This window comes from Saccostrea cucullata, unplaced genomic scaffold (genome assembly GCF_032062105.1).
Source record: "Saccostrea cucullata isolate Sc308-1 unplaced genomic scaffold, CSIRO_AGI_Scuc_v1 ctg683, whole genome shotgun sequence".
Lineage (NCBI taxonomy): Eukaryota > Metazoa > Mollusca > Bivalvia > Ostreida > Ostreidae > Saccostrea > Saccostrea cuccullata.
In genome coordinates this window covers 354,420-379,895 of record NW_026930753.1, presented here as the reverse complement: position 1 = coordinate 379,895, position 25,476 = coordinate 354,420, and the positions used below count along the sequence as shown (strand labels likewise).

Genomic DNA, 25,476 nt, shown 5'->3' with positions numbered 1-25,476 from the left:
GATGTCCTTTGTAAGGCATATTTAAATCATTATTTTATTTAACGCGCGTTACTCAATTTGTTTGCACACTGCTTTGCAGTTATGAGACTATTTCTTTCGAAAAGTAATGATTCATTGCTTATATTTACATTTCTAAACTTTCTACATTAACTGTAAATGTGATTGTTATTTAAGAACATACTAGACTAAGAATGCATATTATCCTTCGTGTAAGCTAGAGTTAATGGTTTGCTTGTGACGTTGTACTTTCTCGGCGTTCAACGGTCATGACGACAAACTAAAAAGCATGCTTTCATAATCTGTTGGCACCCTGTCTATGTTATGGTGTTTTGAATTCGATATATTTCTATTCATTTTATACATGTTATATGCGAAAAACATATGTAATGTAAATATGCCGAGAACAACTTACAATAAGGAAAATCTTGAAGTGTTTACTTTCCCTCGGAAAATGGCCATTGTCAGTCTTTCTCTTACTTGAACCATGCTTTTCATTTTCATATCCAGAATGTTTTACGTTTAATATTTTTTAGGTAAAGCTTTAAGTCTTATCTACATGTATAATTACATGAATAACATTTGTAATTATAGATATGTTTATGGAGTTTCCAGTACCTTCCTGTCCATGGCACCCTGACTCCTGGCGGGAAGCTGGTGTCAAGTTAAATTGTTCAAGAGATCAATTTGGCAGGATCCTCTACCAATGTGCACCAAACGAAGGGAAAACATCACTTGTCGAGTTTTGCCTCAAAGGATCTGTAGCGAGAATTGAAAAAGGTGTTTCCGCTTTTTACGATGTTTACAATGTTTATAAAGCATTTTGCTTACAATTTGCTAAACATAATATTATCTCTCAAATTTCTGCAACAAATCCAAATTAAAATAACAAATATGCATCTACTTTCCTAAATTAATAATGTTATAGAATGAGAGGATATTTCTGACCCCTATCAGATACAAATCATGTTAAAATCAGATTCTCTAAAACATAATGGGTACAGAAACTTGCATTTTAAAACAGTGACTATTTTCTGAATTTGAACATAATTACCTTGCTAGTTTACATATTTTATCTCACATGTAGAGGGCTGAAACATACCAACATATTATAGAGAGAATGATAATCCTTTTGAAGTGAGTTTTACGAGGGTTGTTCGGAAAGTTCGTTGCCCATGTCATGCAATCTTCGTTATATTTCTCACCAGAAATTTAAGACAAGCGCAAAATAAAACGCAAAAAATTGTTTTGGTGATGTGTATTTATAAAGTTTCATTCCATTCGATTTAACAAAAATCAATTTACTTCATTTTAAAATCAACATGTTTACCCGCGGAGCACACTTAACGGCAATAGAACGTCAAAACATGGCGTCAAGAATCAATAAAAAAAATACTATCCCTAGGCTATACATTTCACACTGTATTTTCCAACAGCCACTCATTTAAAACCTTTTTCTAATACTTGTCATTTAGGTATTAACAATTGTTCTCGATGTATAATTGCGTGGACCCTGCGGTCCACGCAGTAAATATATAAGCGAAGTTAAACCGGATGCCCTGGGCAAACGACAGGCTACGCATGCGCGCGAATGCTAGAGAGTTCGCACCTTAGGTAACTTGCCCGTAGAATAATTCGCCCTATTCGAATTAAAATATATATGCCATTCATTGGCAAATCGCGCTTTTAAATCTGCATATCGCATTTACATTTTCATTGGCAGATCCGATTTCCTCTCTTTTACATATACTTTTTTTACTAAACATTGATTCTATGGTACAAACATTTCAAGAAGTTACAGTATATAGATACATGTAACTTAACAACTTGAATGAGAAACGTCACTCAACGAACAGAGATACATGTAGCTTTTAAAACTTTTAAAGTAGAGCAAGTTTTCACCGGCATTAGTTTTGTGCATCAAGACTCGCAAAATAATTTAATAAATTTGTAATAATAATCATTCATAAAATTTTACAATCTAATTATTGTTTGATAAAGGTCTGTAGCAAGGGCTTTTAACAGTGGCGTAGCATCGTTTTTGAAAAGGGGCAGCCAGAGAAAAAAATTCACTACTTACCTGAAAAAGTTGACAAGCAAAAAAAAAGGGGGGGGATTAAGTTGCCAAAAGTCGAAAATCCTATTTCGTGGGGGGTTGGGGGGGGGGGGGCAGTAGATAAACTTTTTCTCAGCGTCAGTTACTTTCAGTACCTATTGTAATACTACATTTTTTGGTAAATCACTATAAATCTATAAGTTAAGGGGGGGGGGGGGGCGGACAAGGCTTTCAATTAATATTTTCTATAGTATAAGTAAGGCTGGCAAAAAAAAATTGCTGTTGCTACGCCCCTGTTTAATGTGTGTGTGTGTTGGGGGGTGGGGGCTCCGACAAAATAAAAAAAAACAAATCTGCGTTCTACAGAGGTGTGCAACACGTGAAACAGCGAATCTCCATTTTTCCCATGATAAATTTCTTCCGTATAAATCCAGAACAGGTGTCAATTCCCAGCCAATATGTGTTACACGTGTCAAAATAACCCGATTTTTTAAACAAAACTAAAGATCGCTAATCGGTGATAAAATTTCACATTTGTGCTTTGAGACTACGATCAGTTATAAATGGCAGATAATTTTAGAATAAGTGAACAAACCTTAATACATGAATATTCCCTACACCTAGAAATTTTCTAAATTGAATTTCAGTCAGAAAAAAACACGCATATGGTCCACGTATTGCAGTCCTTTTTTAAAGGACAGCAACTTGTTTCTATTATTACCTAACTCTGCTTTCACAGGATGAACAACTCTAAATCGATTTTTCCAACAGTTTCAAGTTTTTGCTCAGATTTTTACAGTTAAACCGTTCGTTTACAGATTGTCCTAATCCGATGCATATTCTCTTTTGCTCAAATACTGCCTGTGTAAAGACGAATAATGACCCCCATCGAATAATGACCGGGGGTCATTTTTCGACAGCAAACAATGACCCCCGGTCATTATTCGACGTAGAAAAATGACCCTTTTGCCCGTAGAAAAAGTGTCACCACCCTAAAAATTTGCAGAGCCCACGTGAAGAAAAATGACCCCCGTAGAAAAATGACCCCATGTAGATTAAAGCTAAAATTTTTAGGGGGCAAAAAAATGAAAGAAGCATATTGGCCAAAATGCTCACCTGAGCGATGATATGTTGATCTCATAACATTATACAATTATTTTTAAGGTCAATGCAATGATTCAGAATCCAAAGGAGTAAAAGATTTATCAAGCCTTAAGGGTTAGGTAAACATTGTTTTTTGATGGTGGAAATCATCGAAATGACAGAAAAAAAAATCAGCAGTATTATATATTATTATATCCTCCGCTTGAAAAGCGGGAGGGTATATAGTGATCGGGATGTCCGTCCGTCCGTCTGTTACGCTTTCAGGTATCCATCTCTTATCTGCAAATCCTCATATAAAAAAAGATGTGTTTGTGAAACAGCTATGCCCCTGTATGGCAACAGAGCGAAGATTAAAATTTTCTTAAATGCATTTTAAATATATTCTTACACAAAGTAGGGTCTTCTCACAAGAAATACAACTGCAAAATAGGAAAGCCCTAGCACCACTTGTTCAAAAGTAATGGCTAAGGATAAGTTTTGGAAGGTAGGTCAAACTCAAAGGTCAAAGTTGATGATTTCTTAAGAAAATGTTTAATGTAACAAGGATTACATATGTGAGGTATGAATACCCTTGCCCTTACCGTTCAAAAGTTATGGCCAAGGTAAAAAAAAATCATAAGGACGGAAATCTCCAAGGTCATGGTCAAAAGGTCAAAGTTTTTAGTATCCAATGAAAGGTAATGCCAAAAAACTACATATTTAAAGTATGAGAGAACTTGTATCTATCGTTTAAAAGTTATGGCCAAAGTAAAAATTTGGCATTTCTGTGTAAAATGGGACAAACTATAAGGTAAAGGTCAAAAGGTCAAATTTGGTGGTACCCAAAGTAAGGTCTCGTCACAAGGAATACACATATTGAATATGAAAGTCATAACTCCAATAAATGAAAAGTTATGGTCAAGGTTAAGGTTTTTGCGGACAAACAAACCAGACGAACATACGATAAAACTATATACCCCCGAATCTTCGATTACGGGGACATAAAAAGAAATGGTCTTCAATTAACTTTTCATATTATGATACATTATAAAGAAGACGTTACAACAATGAAAATATTTGTTCTGATTTTCATATTAAATTCTCTGAAAAATATATTCAGAACTGAGTAAAAGGGTGGAGTAAATCAAAAATTAAGGTAGAACCTATGTCGGAAAAGTCTTTGTCACAAGATTTTCAAACTTTTCAAAATGATAAATTAGTACTTGCTTATCAATCAGTTAAAATATCATGATATGTTTCCCTGTTTTTTAATCTAGAACAGGCTGTGAAACTTGGTATAGTATTTACATACTGCGACTTCACATTTTCAAATATTTTTAGGGGTACTTGTCATAAAGAGAATATGAAAAATCACAAACATACTTCTTCAAACATCGTCGTTTATAAACTTTATTAACTGAATAATATTTAACAATATTTTATCAAGAATAATTTCTTTTTTATTCAATTAACATAAAAGATAAGTTCACCATTAAAAAAAATAGTCAAATGAACTCTATTATTTTTAGTCAATTATGCACCCTACATTTGTAAATATTTTTAGAAGTCTTTGTCACAATGTTTTCAATCTTTAATATGATGAAGAACACAGCCAAATGATTACAAAAAGTGATTAAAATATATACCTTTCCCCTCTAACTTGTGAAAGATAGACTTTTTACCGATTCTCATATTCTTGACCTTTTTGCACTTACGCGGAATTTAATAATTAAATGACTGTTTGGGGTTACTCTCAGTTTAAATATTTATCATAAATTGTACCTTTACTTAAAAAAGATCAGGTCTACATCTAGTTAAATAAAAGGTGCCTAGATATTTTCTCTTATTCCAGAAATATATTGCCATTAAGCATTATAAACCAAAAATATATGAATTGAATTAAGATTATGATCGCATGATTGAATTCTGTGAATTTCAAAATGCAGTATTTTCTACCATTTCTATTGAAGCTGTTGAGTATGGGAAAAAGTGGCATTGAATTAATTATGACGTCTTAATGGGTTAGCACAGGTTAAACACATTTACCAGTTATTATGTCATACGTTAAAAGAAATGTAATGAATACTGTGTGCTAAATCAAAAGTTTATGTCTACATGTATAGTTTTTGCATTAGAATGACTGTGTATTTTACACTAGCCCATAGCTTTACAGAGCATATTTTTATACTTACCCCACCCCCTTTCTTATTTAGGAGGAAGTCGATATTGAACAAAAGCCAAAAAAAAAAAAACAACAAAAAACAAAAAAACAAAAAAACAAAAAAAAAAAAAAAACCACCCTACCTTTATTTTTCTATAAGAAGGAATTAAAAATAAGCTTAAAATAATCTACTATTCTACTAATTTTTAACTGTTACTTTGCCACAATACTTTCAAGTATACCTCCACCAACATTTAAAGTATGCTTTAATCATGGCGAAGTAAATTATGATATGAAAGTACTTGTGTGAAGGCTTAACTTCATTTCAATATTTTATCTAGAACCTCTTTCAGAAGTATTGAAAGGTATAGAGTTTTATTTATATTTTTGCTTTTCATTTATTATTATTTTTTTGTTTTGATTTAACGTAATGTTCTTTTTTTTTTGGGGGGGGGGGGGTAAAAATTTACTCCTCTTTCATTGTCAAATAGGATTTGCCAAACTTAAACAAGCTAAAAGTTGAAATGACGGAAAATTTAATTTTTCCTATTAAAGAGTATTTAAACCTGATTTCTGCATGGTTTGATTTCTAAAAATAAGTGGAATATCATTCTTTAAGCAAACATTATAAGGAGGAATATTAAAAAGAAATTTTATTTACTTGACAATTAAAGAATCTCCTTTCAAACACAATTTTAGCATTGAAAGACTACGTGAATCTCTTAATTATTTCATACGACTTTTTGTATTTTTCTGGTTACAGAAAATGTAAAAATTAGTTTCGCTGTAAAAAATATATCAAAGAGTGTATATTTTGTATCACTTTAAAGGGGGTCATTTTTCAATGGGGGTCATTATTTTATAGGACTAACATATAAAATAATGACCCCCTAGGACTCTTTTTCTGCAAAAATTGATTTTTTTTCTACGGTTGGGGATCATTTTTTGTCGTTGAAAAATGAACCCCCGGTCATTATTCGATGGGGGTCATTATTCGTTTTACACCTGCACTGTATGTCCACACATGTACAACTCCCTTGTGGCATGTTTTTTTTAGTCCTCCAACATTTTAAGAGTTAATTCATGATTTTTCCTGAGTAATACACAAAATTGCATCGTTATCTGCTGTTCCGTGACGTTCTAAAACGTCGTCGTTTTTGTTGTTTTCAATGAGGACTATTTATCTTCAAAAGTTGGTTTCTTTTCAACGAAGCAAAAAATGGATTACAAATCGAAATAACAATTCTTTGTTTGAGTTTTTGGTTGTTTTTTTCGTTTTTGCTCACCGTTCACGGTAGCTCAGTCGGTAGAGCGCCCGCTCAGTGATCGGGAGGTCGTGAGCTCGTATCTCGGCCGCGACTGACCTAGTCATTAAAATGGGTAGCGGCTGTTCCTTTGCCATGCGCTCGGCACTTTGAAGTGAAAGTTGCGGGTCCTTCGGATGAGACCTTAAAAACCCAGGCCCCGTGTCAGCGGCAATTATTGGCACGATAAAGATCCCTCACTGCTCAATGGCCCTCCGTGCCGAGTAAAGGTCAAAATTTGAAGCCCTTCACCGGCATACGGTGACGTCTCCACATGAGTGAAAAATTTTCGAGGGGGACGTTAAAAAATATACAATCAATCAATCAATCAATCGTTCTTGCTCCATTTTTACGGAGAATATGACATAATTTTGTGTATTTTTGTAGCTTACTAATTTTTACCTGCTCCGCGACCCAAATTTGCATTTTGTTAAAACCCAGATAAGATTTAAATAAATCATTATATATATTATATTATGTATACCTATATTTAAAAAAAATTTTAAACCAATCATTTGCATTTATTGATTAAATATTTCTAACAAATGTGGATAAAGTCGAATTAAAAAAAAATATGACAAAAGCGAACTTTTCGAGCAACCCTCGTACATTTACGATATTATATTTTTGTCCCCTACACGCACGATAATATATTTTGTTAAATGCAACATAATATGTAGACATATGCTACTAATTTTTTCAACATGTAAAGCAATAATGTTAACATGAAAGTTACCATTTTGTTAAAGAATAATCTGATGTTTATTAGTAAATATATTTACGTATGCCAGAACATGACAGATGCCACTACTTATATTAACACGCTGCTTATTCAGGTCAACATGCAGGATATATTTTATCATACTTTCATGTTAAATACTAAAATCTGATTGGTTTAGACGCAGTTAAGAATCCTTTCTATTACCGTCAGTCTTAGCAACACAGGTGACAACGGGTAACACAACGGTAATTTGTTAAATACTAAAATTTGATTGGTTTAGACACTTAGAGTATCAAACAAACAATAAAGTGGACAGTTAATCTTTTTCGCAGTAGCGGGGAGTTTGAAAGCTTTCTAAACTTGAACGTAAAGACGATTGACGATTTTTTTTTGCTGACATCTTAAATCAATAAGACATTCACTATATATAAAATACATGGTTACTCTCTTGAACTACAAACGATATTTCGGCGAGGGTAAGAAAACGTGATAGAGGGCGAGACTTGTTAATTATACCTTAAAAATTCCTATATACTTCTATACGAGAGAAAGTTTTACATTCCTAATGTTTTGCTGAGCGAACATAAAAGAATTGATGTTAGATTGCTTAGAGAGATATTGGACCGGTCGATGAGATGTTGGACCGCTTACGTCACAGAGTGTGTGGATTTTAATCCAATTTTCATTCGTTAGTGTTCAAAAGTGATTGACATGAAGTTAAATCACAGATTGAGAAGACATAACAAAATATGTGTATGTCAAAAAAAAAAAAACAATAATGGGTATAACAAAACATTTATTGACTTTGTTCTTGGGCAAATTGCGTTTTGTCAACCCTTGTACCAAACTATCTGCCTTCGGCCTAATAACGGCCTCAGGCAGACAGTTTTGTTCATGCGTTCGACAAAACCCATGTTGTCCTCGAACTCAGTCAATAAATGCATGATGTTGGCATGTGCCCAAAATCTAAAGAAATAAAGTAAAATAAAAAAAAAATTACGCCTAAAGTCGTATGTTTTGACGATTATCTACAAATTTACATTACTGACCCCATCTTTAAAAAGATGTTACAATCAACCAATTAGCACTAAATAATATAAATCTTGATACAGGAAATATTCTATTTCCTTCATATCTTTAATTGTCCTTTAAACCTGTAGTTTTGTTTCCTATTTTCACTTAAACTGGACCATTTATTATCATAAAGGCATTTGATATTTTGTAAGGAGGTTGTGAAAACAGATATAAATTTTCTCAATATTTTCAAGCAGACACTCAGGTAATTATTTTTAACTTTTTTACCAGGTTTGTGTGTGGATTCCTTATCAAATGGTTTCCTAGGTGTGCAGAATTGTAGCCACTTTGATTACGGATGTCCTAATAGGTCCTACATCAATAATGAAATATACAAGTGTAAGCATACGAGGGCCGTTCAAAAATTACGCGGACTTGTTGCGCAGAAAAAATATTTGACGACATAATCGGGCAAAATGTCACACATAATATAAAAGAATCTATACTTATATGGTCTTTAAAATTTCATATCAAAATGTTGTTAATTGGTATCAATTTTGAGTGATTTTTCAGGACATATCATAAAGTCACGGAGCAGCAAATTAAAATCTTCGACGTCACAGGCATTATAAAAATATGTGATTAAGCTATCATTTTTTCAACATTTTCCCAAGAGTACCTCTATAGTTTGAGTTACCTTATCTACTATCCAAGCACCATTTCTTGTCAAGCTTAAAATCTATAAAACAAGTAAAGAATATTCTTTTTTTTTGTTTTAAAACCAAAAAACTAGAGGTAGTTATGAAATATAGTGTGGTATTCGTGACTCTCAATCATGTTCTTTACAGTCCGGACAAAGTTTTCGTATATAATCTACTTCCTGTCCTCCCGTGTAGCATTTTTACAGAGGTCTAACGGTCTGAAATTTCAATTTTGCTATTTGTGGACGAATGTCACGAATACCCTAGTTTACTACATATTTCATTGTGCATATTTTGGATCTATGCTGGGGATATCTCGAGCATTACACATAATTTAACAAAAGTGTGTTGCGCCGTCAATTCAGGAGACGTCATTTTCATAGTCGTTTTAACGGGAATCGCAGCAGAGAAAAATCACTATATTTCTCTTAGTACTTCAAATATCACGTCAGAAATCTAAATATATAATAATAATACAATTTAAAGGTTCATTTGAGAAAATTGTGGGAAAATATCGCGAATTTTAGAAAATTAATGAGTTAAAATGTTTGAATCCGCTTGCTTTTGCTTCAAATTTTTTGTCGTGCTCCGTACCTCTCCATCAGCGATATCAACATACCGATAATTTTAGTAGAATTTTTTTTAAATACAGAAATTTTGTCCAAAATGTATTGGAATCTTTAAGATACATATTTCTGTGAAATTTCATAACTGTATGACGTCTGCAAGGGTAAATAATAGCACAGTCCGCGTAATTTTTGAACGGCCCTCGTATATACATGTATAAGATACATTATGAACGTGTTTCTTTATAATTATATTATTTCCGCAAGACTGCCATTTTTTCTTTCCTATATTTTAAGAGGGATAAAAAATATGATAAATGTGATTAAACTGAAGTCATCGATAAAAAATGTGTTACTATGTACTAATATTATCCCATATTTCCATGGTTACAAACACAAATGCTAATTAAAATAATTCCAAAATTAAAGATATGTAAAGTTTGTTACTAGTAACTGGCTACTTGTAGCTGGGTACGATAGGTAGATAAATTTGACTACAGTACTATAGTAACTGGCTACTAGAAAATGACTTGAACCTTCTAGTACCTTTTATGTGAAATTGTGATCTTTTGGGATACAAATATTAATATTATTAAAGTAGCTGTATTTTTACATCGGTGTTATCTACTCATCTTGCTGATAACATGTCGAAGCTTTTTTTTTTACATGATTTGGCACTGATGTAACTAAGATATCGTAAGAAACAAGCTACTAGTACTTTTTGTGTTAAATTTAAAAATTAGGGATACAAATGTCGGTATTCTGAAAGTAACATGATTTTTATATCGCTGATATTCACTGACGTAGCTAATAAAATCAATCTCGTAACGTTTAAGCTATTTAAGATATCGTTAGAAATAAACTCAGCTACTATTACCTTTTGTGTAAAATTGTGCAATTTTGGGATACTATTGTTGATATTCTTGTCAGATTTTTACATCGCTGTTATCTTTTAATTTATTGCTAATAAAACAATCTCTTAGCTTTTCCACATGATCTGGCACTGATGTGACTAAGATATCGTAAGAAACAAATTTTAGTATTATTGAAGTAGCTGGATTTTAACATCGCTGATATCCACTAACATTGCTGATAAAAACAATCGTTTAGCTTTTTCACATGATTTGGCACTGAAGTTACCAAGATATCGTTAGTAATAAACTCAGGTACTACGAGATTACCTTTTGTGTAAATCTGCGAAATTTTGCGAAACAAATCTTGATATTATTGAAGTTGCCGGATTTTTAATGAGCTAATATCTTGGTACCTTTAGTGGCAGATGATGTGGAAAAGCTAAGAGATTGTTTTATTAGCAATATGGGTGGATATCAGCGATGTAAAAATCCAGCTACCTGTATAATATAACTATTTCTATTCCACAATTGCACAATTTATACAAAAGGCACTAGTAGCTAAGTCTATCACTAACGATATCTTGGTAACTCCAGTGCCAAATTATGTGAAAAGGAAAGACATTGTTTTTATCAGCAATATTGATAGATATCAACTAATTAAAAATCCAGCCGCTTCACGAATTTCAACATGTGTATCTTTAAATTGCACACTTTTACACAAAAGGTTCTAGTAACTGAGTTTATTACTTAAGATATCTTGGTAACTTTCGTGCAAAATCATGTGGAAAGCTAAGACATTATTTTTATCAGCATTTTTGATAGATATCAGCTAAATAAAAATACGGCTCCTTCAATAATATCAATAATTGTACCCAGAAATCCCAAAAATTTTGAGAAAAGGTACTAGTATCTCGGTTTATTACTGAAGATATATTGGTACATGTAACCTCAGTGCCAAATCATGTGGAAAAGCTAAGACAGTGCTTTTATCAGCAATATTTATAGATATCAGCTTAATAAAAATCCGACTACTTCAACAATAATAACATTTGTATTCTAAAATTTCACAATTTTACACAAAACGTACTAGTACCTGAGTTTATTTCTAACAATATTTTGATAACTTTTGTTCAAGATTATGTGGAAAAGCTTAGAGATTGTTTTTACTAGCAACTTAAGTGTATATCAGCTAAGCAAAAATCCAGCTACTTCAAGAATATCAACATATGTTTTCCCAAATTGCAAAATTATACACATAAGATACTTAGTAGCTGAATTTATTTCTAACGATATCTTGGTTGCTTTAATACCAGATAATATGAAAAAGCTGAGAGATTGTTTTATCAGCAATATCAGTGGATATCAGCGATGTTTAAATCCAGCTACTTCAAGAATATCAACATTTGTATCCCAAAATTGCATAACTATACACAAAAGGTACTAGAAGGTTCAAGTCGTTTAATAGTAGCCAGTTACTAGTAGCCAACTTTACTTACATCTCGTAGAAAGCTACTAGTAGCCAAATTTACTCACATCTAGTAGCCAGCTACTACAAGCCTACTTTACCCACGTGTCGTAGCCAGCTACTAGTTGCCAGTTACTAGTAGCAAACCTTACTCACTTCTCGTAGCCAGTTACTAGTAGCCAACTTACATATCTCAAAATTAATTGGTTTTAATACCATTCGGTTTTGCATCTGTATTCTTTTGTTGTATAGAAGTACACAATTACATGTTCCAGGTGAATTCCCTGATAAAAGACAAATATCACAGGCGTATTGTAATAAAATAATAAAAAATAATTTGGTAAATGCTACTGATATTACTAAATGATATGAAAAGCGTCATTTTATTCAAAACATTCTATACATTCAACAAACTACATTTCATAATGTACTAGTGTACATTATATAACTTTGAATATTTGGTCAACATTCAATAACAGAAAATGACAAACAAAAAAGTTGTCAAATGATAACCAAACTGTTTTAATGATACAGATACATATTTTCTAATCTTTGTTTTTTTTTCTCTCGAAGAGATCGGTCTGCAAAATCAAATCTAGAATCAGAAATTGTCAAGAAAATTATTTACAATCTTTTTTAACACCGGAAAATGTTTTGAATGGTGAAAAGATGCTCTTCAGGTAGCCACAAGGTGATTAAATTGTAAAGGTGTTTAAGTATCTAAAGGTCTAGCTTAAAGATGACTTAAAGTCGGATTTTAAAGACGTACAACACACTGGGGGAGATAACTCTTGCAATTTCAATTGAACGTTTGACGTGACGTCAAATTTAACGTCAAAAATAAAGCGTCAAAATGACGAGTAAAACGATCCCGATGTATATCAATTATAAAAGAAAAATGGGATATGGGGCTTGGCTGTGATTATGAGTACCATACTCAATCAATAAGTTTTTTTTTATTAACCCGATTAAACTCCGTAAAAATCAAGACATAAAATACCATCCCTTAATGTTTATTTCATTTCATTTCATATACAATAAATTGTATTCTTGATCAAAGCGCAGCATTTTCTTTTATTCTGAAAATTTTATTTTGCCCAAATTGGTTATAGGGCATTTAACATTCCGATTAATGGTCTTCATTACAATTTGTGCATTTACGATATAAATATTGTTTTTCTTCTTTAATTAAATAAAACAACAATAAACAAACAAAAAAACTTTTTACAATGTAAAATCGATGTTGTTCTCAGACCCTTACTGATCAAAGAGGAACAACTCTGAAAATGTAGGAGATGTTTATTTTCCTCCCTTTTATTCACGGTTTTCCACAGAATCAGATACATTTACAGCACTACCTGATAATTGAATAATAAAGACCTCATATACACAATGTAAGTATAGACTTGGAAAGAATTGTTCACTAGTACTGAAATTATCTGCATTTATGAATATCCTATTGCAGCAAATCTTTTGACTTTCTGTCACTGTTCACAGTGTCGGTTCGCATTTCCTCGAATCAAAAAAAAAAAAAAACGTAGCCTATAAGATTTTTAAAAATATCAATGTGCGATTTGATATAAATTGAAATAGATGAAGAGTTTAATGTTTGATATTTTGAAGTTAATGTGGAGTAGGACGAATACGGAATTTTCATTTTAACTTTAGAATCAACGACACTGAAAGAATGCGTCAGTATTATGAGGGGTGTATATCTATGCAAATGTCGATGTATCCCCACGGCCACATACTGTATCGTTTGAAATAATGACATGAAAGAAACTACAATTATTCCATTTATATTACAGGAGAGTTGAACATACACCATTTTTTGATAGATAAAATTAAGAATCAACATATTTAAGTTCAACATAACTTGAATTCGTATCTAGGTTTCATGTGATATGGAATGCATAACGCATACATATATGGACTAAACACTAAAGTCCTTCGGTAATTTTTTCCTGATACATATAAAAACAGTAGTCAATATTTATTCTACATTTCATGATTTTAAAAACAAATGCATACCTCCGGGATTCAAATGACGAAATACTAGTATATTTGCACTGTAAACGACGTTTCGTCAAACGCTAGTGGTCTGCGACGCAAAAATGGAAGGGGTGGGGGTGGTAGGAGTATTCAAAAATTGCCTAAAAATCTACATTCAAATTCGCTTTACATTTAAGAACTTTTAAATTTGTAAGTTAGTATATTTTTGAAGCAAAAGCAATATTTCAAATTTGATTTTTTTTCATGTGTATTTGTAGATTCTTAGCAAAATGATCGACCCCCGTCTGAAAGAAGCGCGGGAACATGATTTATTGAGAGAGGGGGAGGGGGTAATTTATCGCTAATAAATCAAAACTGGTCGTACAAAAATTATACAAAAAATTATGAAGATTATTTTTACTACCAGCTACCTAAAGAAAGTTTTTTTTACCAAAATTAAACAACAGCTTTTTTCACAAAAAAAAAAAATAATAAAATAAAATTGAATTTGAAAAATACACAATTTTCAAGGCTTAGATAATTCAAAGTTTTTCAGTTTAAGGTCTTTAAAAATTGTTTAGTTGATATGTATATCAAAAAGATGACTATGTTTTTGTGTTAAATGGTTAAAGGTATAAGTCAATGAAATTTGACATTTATATCTAACCTGGCTTTTTTGAAAATCAAGGCTTGAGTAGTTCTTTGATGAAAAATTTTCTCTCCTTGTAAACAAATAAAGGGGTGTAACTTTTGGAATTTCCTGTCCAAAAACCACTCGAACGATTTTGTCCAAAATGTGCATACATGCAGTAGATAATAGATATAGTCATGTAATAAATATACAAATATAACGAAAATTAAACGACAGGAATTTTTGGGGGTAGGTGTGTTGTACATCCTTAAAAGCCATCTTTTAACACATTTATTCCACTTTGAAGCCAATAGCCTTTAATAAATTTCACAGAAGTTTAAGATGACTTGAGAATGCTAGTACCGTATTCTTTAATTGAAGTAAAGTTAAATTAAAGGGATCCATCTTCTTATAGATCTGAAAAAATTACTTTCAAGTAACGATCAATCAGTACAGTGCGTACATTACCACTGTTATTCCTTTGAGTAGTTTTTCCTTGCTTTCATAACAGATCCGGCATGCTTAGAAATAAATACGGATGAACATTGTTATGTAGCGGATCCATCTTGTCCAAATATTTTCAGGTACGTTTTAATATTGCTTTTGACTCCGACTTTTAAAGATATACATGCAGAGACATGTATATGTTAAACATGCCCGATAATTCAGTTGATTGAGCGCTCGCTACATTTTTAGCTCACCTGAGCTGAAGGTTCAAGTGAGTTTTTCTGATTACATTTTGTCCGTCGTCCGTGTCCGTCCGTCTGTAAACTTTTCACATGTTCGACTTCTTCTCAGAAACCACTGGACCAATTTTCATCAAACTTGGTACAAAACATCCTTGGTTATAGGGAAAGTTATATTGTTAAAATGAAGTAACAAGTTCCTCTTCAAGGGGAGATAATCAAGAAAAGAAAAAAATAGGGCAAGTTCATTACGAAATTCTCAAGAATCACTGGATCGGAAAAGCTGAAACTTATGTGGAAGCATCCTGGGGGTGTAGATTCTAAATTGTTCAAATCATGAACAACAGGGGTAGCGCGGGGCCAAATAGGGAATCAAAGTTTTACACAGAAATATATAGGAAAAAAACTTGAGGTGAGCGATGTTGCCCATGAACCTCTTGTTTATGTAAAATTCTTGTGTAAGCAATTGGCCCTAGAAATCTGGTCTCTTGAGTATAATGCAACAGTCTATAGAATGAACGAAAAGATTAATAATTATATAGAGCACAAAATAATCTGCATATTAAGAGAAAACTGATAAACGGAGGTTATTTTAACTGCAATTTGATATGAAAAGTTCTCCATTTTTCTTTTCTTTTTTTTGAGAAAAGTACCAATGCTGTATAAAACATTTGTGATCGCAAAGTTTCTTTGAGTAAAGTTATGTACGAGGGTTGTCCGGTAAAATTGTGGACAAAGCGTATTTCTCGAAAATTTATGGGCGTACTAAACTGAAATTTTCAGTAAAGGTTTATTTATCATATTTAAGTGCATCATAATGTTTTTGTCAATTCATAGACAAAAAATAAAAATATTATTATGCTTGAATGTGCACATGGTACTGTGGTCCTATGGCACACGATAAAAATAAACAAGGTTATATTAGACAATACACATGTATTACAGACCCTAAACCGTGTTATTACATCTCAGAAGCGAACCGAACCCTTCCGTGTATAAAGCGTACCGTGCTGTTCACAAAGCGTACCGTTCCGTGCACAAAGCCTACCGTGCCGTTCATTAAGCGAACCGTTCCGTGCACAAAGCGTACCCTTCCGTTCACAAAGCGTACCCTTCCGTTCACAAAGCGTACCCTTCCGTGCAAGAAACGAACCGTACCCCTCTTTGGTTAATTATGCAAACTACACCCCCAATGATCTTTGAATCGTGCGTCTGTGAAAGTAGGACGGAGGTTGTGTCTGACCGTTCGAAACACCATTATCAAGCATCATGTTGTTGAGCTTTCAACTGTAAAAATAAGGAAACTACTCGAAGCTAACTACAACTTCAAAACAACTAGACAGAGTGTGAGACAATTTCTGATTTGCTATAAATTAGATCAACTGGTTGTGTTTGTTGTCAAAGGTACAGTGCAGGCCACGGGTTTTTACCGCAAATCATATACTGGGCACTCTGCACCTCAAACAATTTCGGTGTCTTTGAAGTCATTCATTTTCTTTATATAAGCAAATAAAATCAATTTCCTTTTGAAATAATAGTTGTACTTAAATATTTCTAGTTTAACTATACAGATATTTAAACTAATATTATAAGATGTCCCAAACTTCAATATAATCGTGCTCGTGCCCGGGAAGAAAAACCCCTCTTTAAATGTGTACATGTACATTCATGTTTTATAATCCTATAATTATATTAGACATAAAAAAAGGTTCGATGGACTATTATAACACAAAGATATAACACGCTTTCATGAAATAATTCCCTGGTTGTCTCTTCTTTCGATTTTAATTTTGCTCATTTAAATTTTTGAATCTTATCAGATACAAAATCGTTTTTGCCGTAAGTATGCATTCATGTGTAGTACATATCAGATGAGTGATGATGTTACTAATGAATCATTTTGTAATAATTTTAAAACATATATAAATTGTCTAGGGTTAAAAAAACGTATTAGACTGGCAAATTAATTTTACTTAGATTATTGCTATCCGAATCTTTAGTGCAGTTAGACTTACACTGAAAATCTGAAATCATGTAAAATATGGATTAAAATATTACATGCGGTAAATATAAAGATTTCTTCTGAAAAGACAGAGATGATAATCTGACTAATTAACACTACTGAATTTAATATCCCCGTAGATTCCAAAAAATCCCCTGTTGTCCCCCTGTCAGTCCCTGACATTTTCCTGTCTCTCCCTGACTTTCTCCTATGATCCCCTGTCGTTGCCCCTGCTCTCCCTGTCCAGTCCCTGTCGTCCCCTGTCGTTGTCCCGGCCTTCCCTGTCTACTCCCTGTAGTCCCCTGACATTCTCTGATCTCCCTGTCCAGTCCCTGTCGTCCCCTGTCGTTGTCCCTGCCTTCCCTGTCTACTCCCTGTCGTCCCCTGACATTTATTTTGTCCAAGAAAAGAAGTTTAAAAAATATTTTTGTTGCTTCTAAGAGTGAAAAATGATACAGTCTTGAAAACTTTTAGTTTTTTTCGAAAATATAGACTTAGTAAAAAGTTATCACTTTTTTAATGCCTTAACTAAATCCCCTGTAATTTAGTTTCTATCACTTGTATCAATGTGATTTTTTTAGCTTGGTAGCATTGCGGGGGAAGAACGGCAGAGAATTGCATCATTCTAAAGAAGAAATAAATTAGCAATTTATTTCATCTTGTGGTGGTAGACGGCATATACATTGTGCTTTATGAACCTTTTATATATATATATTGATAAACTTTTTCATTTTTTATTTGATCTACTTTGAAACATCTTTAAGCGTAATAACTGTCTTTGTAAAAGAATTAGATTTAAGCATTTAGGAATACATTATCAAATCCATGCATGGGATATTTTGTTTTCCCAAAGAATTAAATGAATAAAAGTTAATTGAAAGGAATGATATATGAATGCATTAATAAACTAAATGCCTAATAAATAAATAAAAATTATTAAATAAACTAAAAATCTATTTTATTCATTTATTTTCTTATATGAATAAATCTATAAATCGACTGAATTAAGAATGAATGAATAAATAGATAGATAGATAGATAGATAAATAAATAAATAAATAAATAAATAAATAAATAAATAAATAAATAAATAAATAAATAAATAAATAATGAGAATTCTATAAATTTATTCATATATATGTTTATTTTTTATCATTCATTTATATCCCCAAAATTTGTTTTATTAGTTTCATTTTATTTATTTCCTGAAATATGATCCAAAGTATTTTATTAGCATATTTAAACGACTTTTTATCACTTTAAGTCCATGATGGATATCAAAATAATCGTCTCATTATGCACAATATTATTCTGTCAATTAAATCTTTGATACATTTATTTGATTAAAAAATCAGTTTTCAAAACCCAAACACGATTCTGAAAGAACATCAAAGCCATTGATGTTTACCAGTAATTAACTCGGGGTACACGGTCATGACACCAATTACATTTTTCACTGACTGCTATACCCTGTTTATGTTGTGGCAGGACGACCGTGTGTAATTTGCAGCTGTTTGAAATAACATTTTCTCTTTGTATGAGAACTGATTTTTTCAATCAAAACGAAATAAAAGTATCAAAGAAACTATTGACGGGTAACGATTGTGCATAATGAGACGATTATTTTGATATCCATCATGGAAATAAAATAATTAAAAGTAGTTTAAATATGCTTCAAAAATACTTTGATACATATTTATCGTAAATCAGTTTACATAGAATATGCCAAACAAATCCCATTTTCGGGTGTATGATCATTTAGTTTGCTTGTATCGTCAATTTTGAAAATAAAAACATTGTTTTTATAATGATTAAATACATGCAGTTAATTAGTTTATTTATTTTTTATTTACTAACTATTTAAAATCAATTATTGTATTGATTTTAAAAACTAAAATATTCTAAAATGCGCTAGTACCCCTACTGTCTTTTCTTTTTTTTCTTACAAAAGGTAGAAAGTCACTCCATTATTAAATGAATAAAACATGAATAAAATAAAACTAAAGAAACACATTTTTTTTTTACGGATATAAATGATTGACTAATTTCTTGTATTTTCAATTTCAAAAATAAATAAATAAATGGATATTTTATTTTTAATTAATTCATTATTTCTTGTTTTTTCATTTTATTTATTTACTATGTATTTATTTCTTTGCAATCTGTTTTATTCATTAAATACTGGTTTGACTTTGTACAATTTGTAAGAAAAAACGTCAGCAGGGGGTATTGGTGCTTTTTAGAATATTTTATTGTTTAAAACCAACACAATAATTGATTTTAAATAGTTAGTAAATAAAAAAAAAATAAACTTATTAACTGCATGTATTTAATCATTATCAAAACAATGTTTTTATTTTTAAAATTGACGATACAAGCAAACTAAATAATTATATACCTGAAAAAGGAATTTGTTTGGCATATTCTATGTAAAAGGATTTACGATAAATATGCATCAAAGTATTTTTGAAGCATATTAAATCTGCTTTTAATTATTTTATTTCCATGATGGATATCAAAATAATCGTCTCATTATGCACGATCTTAACCCGTCAATAGCTTCTTTCATACTTTTATTTTGTTTTGATTAAAAAAAAAAATAAAATAAGTTCTCATACAAACAGAAGATGTTATTTCAAACAGTTGCTAACTGTACACGGTCACTCTAAACACCACATAAACAAGGTATAGCGGTCAGTGAGAAAGACAATAGGTGTCATGACTGTGTACCCCGAGTTAATTACTGGTAAACATCAATGGCTTTGATGTTCTATCAGAATCGTGTTAGGGTTTTGAAAACCGATTTTTTAATCAAAACAAAGTATCAAAAATCTAATTGACAAATAAATATTGTGCATAATGAGACGATTATTTTGATATCCATCATGTACTTAAAATAATAAAAAGTCGTTTTAATATGCTTATAAAACACTTTGTAGCACATCTACTGATGCAAGTGTTTATATAAAATAAAACTAAAGAAACACAATTTCTTGCAGATATAAATGATTCATTAACTTGTTGTATTTTCAATTTCAAAAATAAATAGATTGATATTTTATTAATATTTTTTTTCATTATTCATTTATTTTATTTTATTCATTTACTATGAATGTATTTCGCTTCAATCTGAAAGAAAGAAAGAAAGAAAGAAAGAAAGAAAGAAAGAAAGAAAGAAAGAAAGAAAGAAAGAAAGAAAGAGAGACAGCAGGGGATATTAGTGCATTTTGGAATAATTAAGTTTTTAATTTCAATATAATAATTGATTTTAAAATAGTTAGTAAACAACAACAACAACAAAATAAAAAACTTATTAACTGCATGTATTTATTTATTATAAAAAGAATATTTTTTATTTTCAAAATTGACGATACAAATTAAATAGTCAAATACCCGAAAATGGGAATTTTTTGGCTTATTTTATGTAAAACTATTTACAAAAAAATATGTGTCAAAGTATTTTTAAAGCGTATTAAAACTGATTTTAATTATTTTATTTCCATGACGGATATCAAAATAATCGTCTCAATATGCACAATCTTAACCCGTCAATAGCTTCTTTCATACTTTTATTTTGTTTTGATTGAAAAAAAAATTAAGTTCTCATACAAAGAGAAAATATGTTATTTCAAACAGCTACAAACTACACACGTTCGTCCTGCCATAACATAAACTAGGTATAGCGGTCAGTGAAAAAGATAATAGGTGTAATGACTGTGTATCCCGAGTTAATTACTGGTAAACATCAATGGCTTTGATGTTCTTTCAGAATCGTGTTAGGGTTTTGAAAACAGATATTTTAATCAAAACAAAGTATCAAAAATCAAATTGACAGATTAATATTGTGCATAATGAGACGATTATTTTGATATCCATCATGTACTTAAAATAATAAAAAGTCGTTTTAATATGCTTTTAAAATACTTTGTAGCACATCTACGGATGCAAGTGTTTATATAAAACAAAACTAAATAAACTAAATTTCTTGCAGATATAAATGATTTATTAATTTGTTGTATTTTCACTTTCAAAAATAAATAGATTGCCATTTTATTAATATTTTTTTCATTATTCATTTATTTTATTTTATTAATTTACTACGAATTATTTCGCTTTAATCTGTTTTATTCGTTAAATACTGGTTTGACTTTGTACCATTTGTAAAAAAAAAACGAAGAAAAAAAAGAAAGAAAAAATAGAGAGACAACAGGGGGTATTGGAGCATTTTGGAATAATTAAGTTTTTAAAATCAATATAATAATTGATTTTGAATAGTTAGTAAACACAAAAGAAAGAAAAATAAACTTATTAACTGCGTGTATTTATGTAATATAAAAACAACCTTTTTATTTTTAAAATTGAAGATACAAACAAATTAAGTAATCAAATACCCGAAGATGGGATTTTTTGGCTTATTCTATGTAAAACTATTTATAATTACGAAAAAAAATATGTGTCAAAGTATCTTTGAAGCATATTAAATCTGCTTTTAATTATTTAACTTTCATGATGGATATCAAAATAATCGCCTCATTATGCACATTCTTTACCCGTCAATAGCTTCTTTCATACTTTTATTTTGTTTTGATTGAAAAAAAAATTAAGTTCTCATACAAAGAGAAAATATGTTATTTCAAACAGCTACAAACTACACACGTTCGTCCTGCCATAACATAAACTAGGTATAGCGGTCAGTGAAAAAGATAATAGGTGTAATGACTGTGCATCCCGAGTTAATTACTGGTAAACATCAATGGCTTTGATGTTCTTTCAGAATCGTGTTAGGGTTTTGAAAACCGATATTTTAATCAAAACAAAGTATCAAAAATCAAATTGACAGATTAATATTGTGCATAATGAGACGATTATTTTGATATCCATCATGTACTTAAAATAATAAAAAGTCGTTTTAATATGCTTTTAAAATACTTTGTAGCACATCTACGGATGCAAGTGTTTATATAAAACAAAACTAAATAAACTAAATTTCTTGCAGATATAAATGATTTATTAATTTGTTGTATTTTCAATTTCAAAAATAAATAGATTGCCATTTTATTAATATTTTTTTCATTATTCATTTATTTTATTTTATTAATTTACTACGAATTATTTCGCTTTAATCTGTTTTATTCGTTAAATACTGGTTTGACTTTGTACCATTTGTAAAAAAAAAACGAAGAAAAAAAAGAAAGAAAAAATAGAGAGACAACAGGGGGTATTGGAGCATTTTGGAATAATTAAGTTTTTAAAATCAATATAATAATTGATTTTGAATAGTTAGTAAACACAAAAGAAAGAAAAATAAACTTATTAACTGCGTGTATTTATGTAATATAAAAACAACCTTTTTATTTTTAAAATTGACGATACAAACAAATTAAGTAATCAAATACCCGAAGATGGGATTTTTTGGCTTATTCTATGTAAAACTATTTATAATTACGAAAAAAAATATGTGTCAAAGTATCTTTGAAGCATATTAAATCTGCTTTTAATTATTTAACTTTCATGATGGATATCAAAATAATCGCCTCATTATGCACATTCTTTACCCGTCAACTGCTTCTTTCATACTTTTATTTTGTTTTGATTAAAAAAAAAATAAGTTCTCATACAAAGAGAAAAAATGTTATTTCAAACAGCTGCAAACTACACACGGTCGTCCTGCCACAACATAAACAAGGTATAGCGGTCAGTGAAAAAGATAATAGGTGTCATGACTGTGTACCCCGAGTTAATTACTGGTAAACATCAATGGCTTTGATGTTCTTTCAGAACCGTGTTAGGGTTTTGAAAACCAATTTTTAAATCAACACAAAGTATCAAAAATCTAATTGATAGATTAATATTGTGCATAATGAGACGATTATTTTGATATCCATCATGGACTTGAAGTAATAGAAAGTCGTTTAAATGTGCTAATAAAATACTTTGTAGCATATTTCAGCGAATAAATAAAATAAAACAAATATATAAAATTTTGGGAATATAAATGAGTGATAAATTAAAACATAAACAAATAAATGAATAAATTTATGTATTATTTTTATTTATTTATTTATTTATTTATTGATTTATTTACTTATTTATTTTTTCTTTCTTTCTTTCTTTGGGGAATCAAAATATCCCATACATGGATTTGATAATGCATTCCCAAATGTTTAAATCTAGTTCTTGTACAAAGACAGTCATTACGCTTAAAAGTGTTTTAAAGTAGATCAAATAAAAAATAAAAAAAAAAAGTGTATAAATATATATAAAAGGTTAAAAAAGTTCAATGTATATGCTGTCTAGCAACACAAGATGAAATAAATTGGTAATTCATTTCTTCTTTAGAATCGACGCAATTCTCTGCCGTTCTCCCCCCGAAATGCTACTAAACTAAAAAAAATCACATTGATACAAGTGATAGAGACTAAATTACAGGGGATTAAGTTAAGGCATTTAAAAATGTGTTAACTTTTTACTAAGTCTATATTTTCAAAAAAATTGCTTAAAGTTTTCAAGACTATATCAATTTCCACTCTTAAATGCAACAAAAATATTTTTAAACCCCGTTTCTTGGCCAAAATAAATGTCAGGGGACGACAGGGAGTAGACAGGGAAGGCAGGGACAACGACAGGGGACGACAGGAACTGGACAGGGAGATCAGAGAATGTCAGGGGACGACAGGGAGTAGACAGGGAAGGCAGGGACAACGACAGGGGACGACAGGGACTGGACATGGAGAGCAGGGCAACGACAGGGGATCATAGGAGAAAGTCAGGGAGAGACAGGAAAATGTCAGGGACTAACAGGGGGACAACAGGGGATTTTTTGGAATCTAAGGGGATATTTAATTCAGTAGTGTAAACTGTGATCAACTTATACCCTGCATACAAAAATCGCCAGCCGAATTTCTTGCAAACGTGCAAACTGCACAAAGCGGACATGTACCGAACCGTACCGTTCAAGTGGTGTAGTAGCACGGTTTAGGGTCTGTAATTCGTAATAAAAGTTTTCAATACATAAGATTGAGATAAAAATTATCCTAATTCGATAGCTTAATAAACTTTTTCGTCTTTTTAAAAATTTCAAGACATTTAGTTAATTTTTGGCAGTTTACCGAGCATTCGAAATGGGAAAGTGGTAAACACAATACACAAAAAATGGCGACTATTTGTGACGTTACGGCACATTGAAGAGCAATCAGTTCGATTAAGATGTTATAAGGAAACGTTAAAAGAGTTTAAATGAATGCAGAAGAGAGAAAATATGAAAAATATTACCAGGTCTTTAGCATAAAAATAAAATGAAAGTTTTGTTAGCGAAATCTTTTTGTCGACTCCTCAGGTAATGAAAACATACGGTAAAACTGCTATTGTACAAGCAAAAGACGCTGTCACTGTCAACTGTCGATCTGAGATTAACTGTTTGTTGTATTATGCCGAGAATACTGTCATGAACTTGCTAATAAATCTTCAGAAGATCGCATGTGTATGCCGGATTGGTTCCTTAACTGGTTATGGACACTCACGTATGTTGATCAATGGAATTTCTAAATTTAAGTGGGACTTACCCAACTTTAATTTTAGTAAAGATGAAACGTGACGCTTTTTTAAACACTTTGACGTTATCATCCGTGCGCCGTAGGGCGATACAATACATAACATATATATCGCAATTTGCTTATTCATGCATATATCTATAAGAAATTTAATTTGCTCTGTATAGTCATAATATGTGTTCAAAATAGTTGTGAAAATTTCAGAAAGCAGTGATGATTACTTTTCAAACTAGACAACTTGTCAACGATTTTTACCGGACAACCCTTGTACATAGCATTAAAAGGTTTTATTTCTAGGGTGCAAGAAAATACCACAGACTATTTTACGAAAATAAATGGTCCAACTACAGCTAGTACAGCAACAGCTCTCCAGATGTCGATCAATTTATTGGCAGTGTTTGGATCAACGATCGTAGTCCTGGGAATCCTGATTGGCTTAATTCTATTCTACAGGAGGAGAGGGCACATATCTAAACAAGTTACAACAGGTTAATCGAGTAGTTATTTCAAATATATTTCATAGAGCTGTATCCCAGTTATACCATATAACCTGTATTGGGACAATTTAGGCCTAATCATCCAAGAAGCAATAAAATAGCAGAAAGGATTTTTATAGAATATCTAAAAGAAATCAATAAAAATGAAGATGAAAACATTCAACGTGTGAAATTAATTCCATATTTAACCACAAAA

General features: G+C 31.1%; 1 protein-coding gene across 1 annotated transcript; it reads left to right on the top strand.

Moving 5' to 3' along the window:
- The first annotated feature begins 593 nt into the window (after positions 1–593).
- Positions 594–25,276, top strand: LOC134229980 (uncharacterized). Its single transcript, XM_062711754.1, has 4 exons — positions 594–777; positions 8,628–8,735; positions 15,057–15,129; positions 25,081–25,276. The coding sequence occupies exons 1-4, from the start codon at positions 594–596 to the stop codon at positions 25,274–25,276; spliced, it is 561 nt and encodes a 186-aa protein (XP_062567738.1).
- Positions 25,277–25,476: the final 200 nt, after the last annotated feature.

Bases quoted from the DNA above. Each gene is read 5' to 3' on its own strand.
- LOC134229980 (XM_062711754.1), top strand. From the start codon at position 594: ATGTTTATGGAGTTTCCAGTACCTTCCTGTCCATGGCACCCTGACTCC. The intron at 8,736-15,056 runs GTAAGCATACGA...CTTTCATAACAG, and splicing joins CAATAATGAAATATACAAGT to ATCCGGCATGCTTAGAAATA. The intron at 15,130-25,080 runs GTACGTTTTAAT...TTTTATTTCTAG, and splicing joins TCTTGTCCAAATATTTTCAG to GGTGCAAGAAAATACCACAG.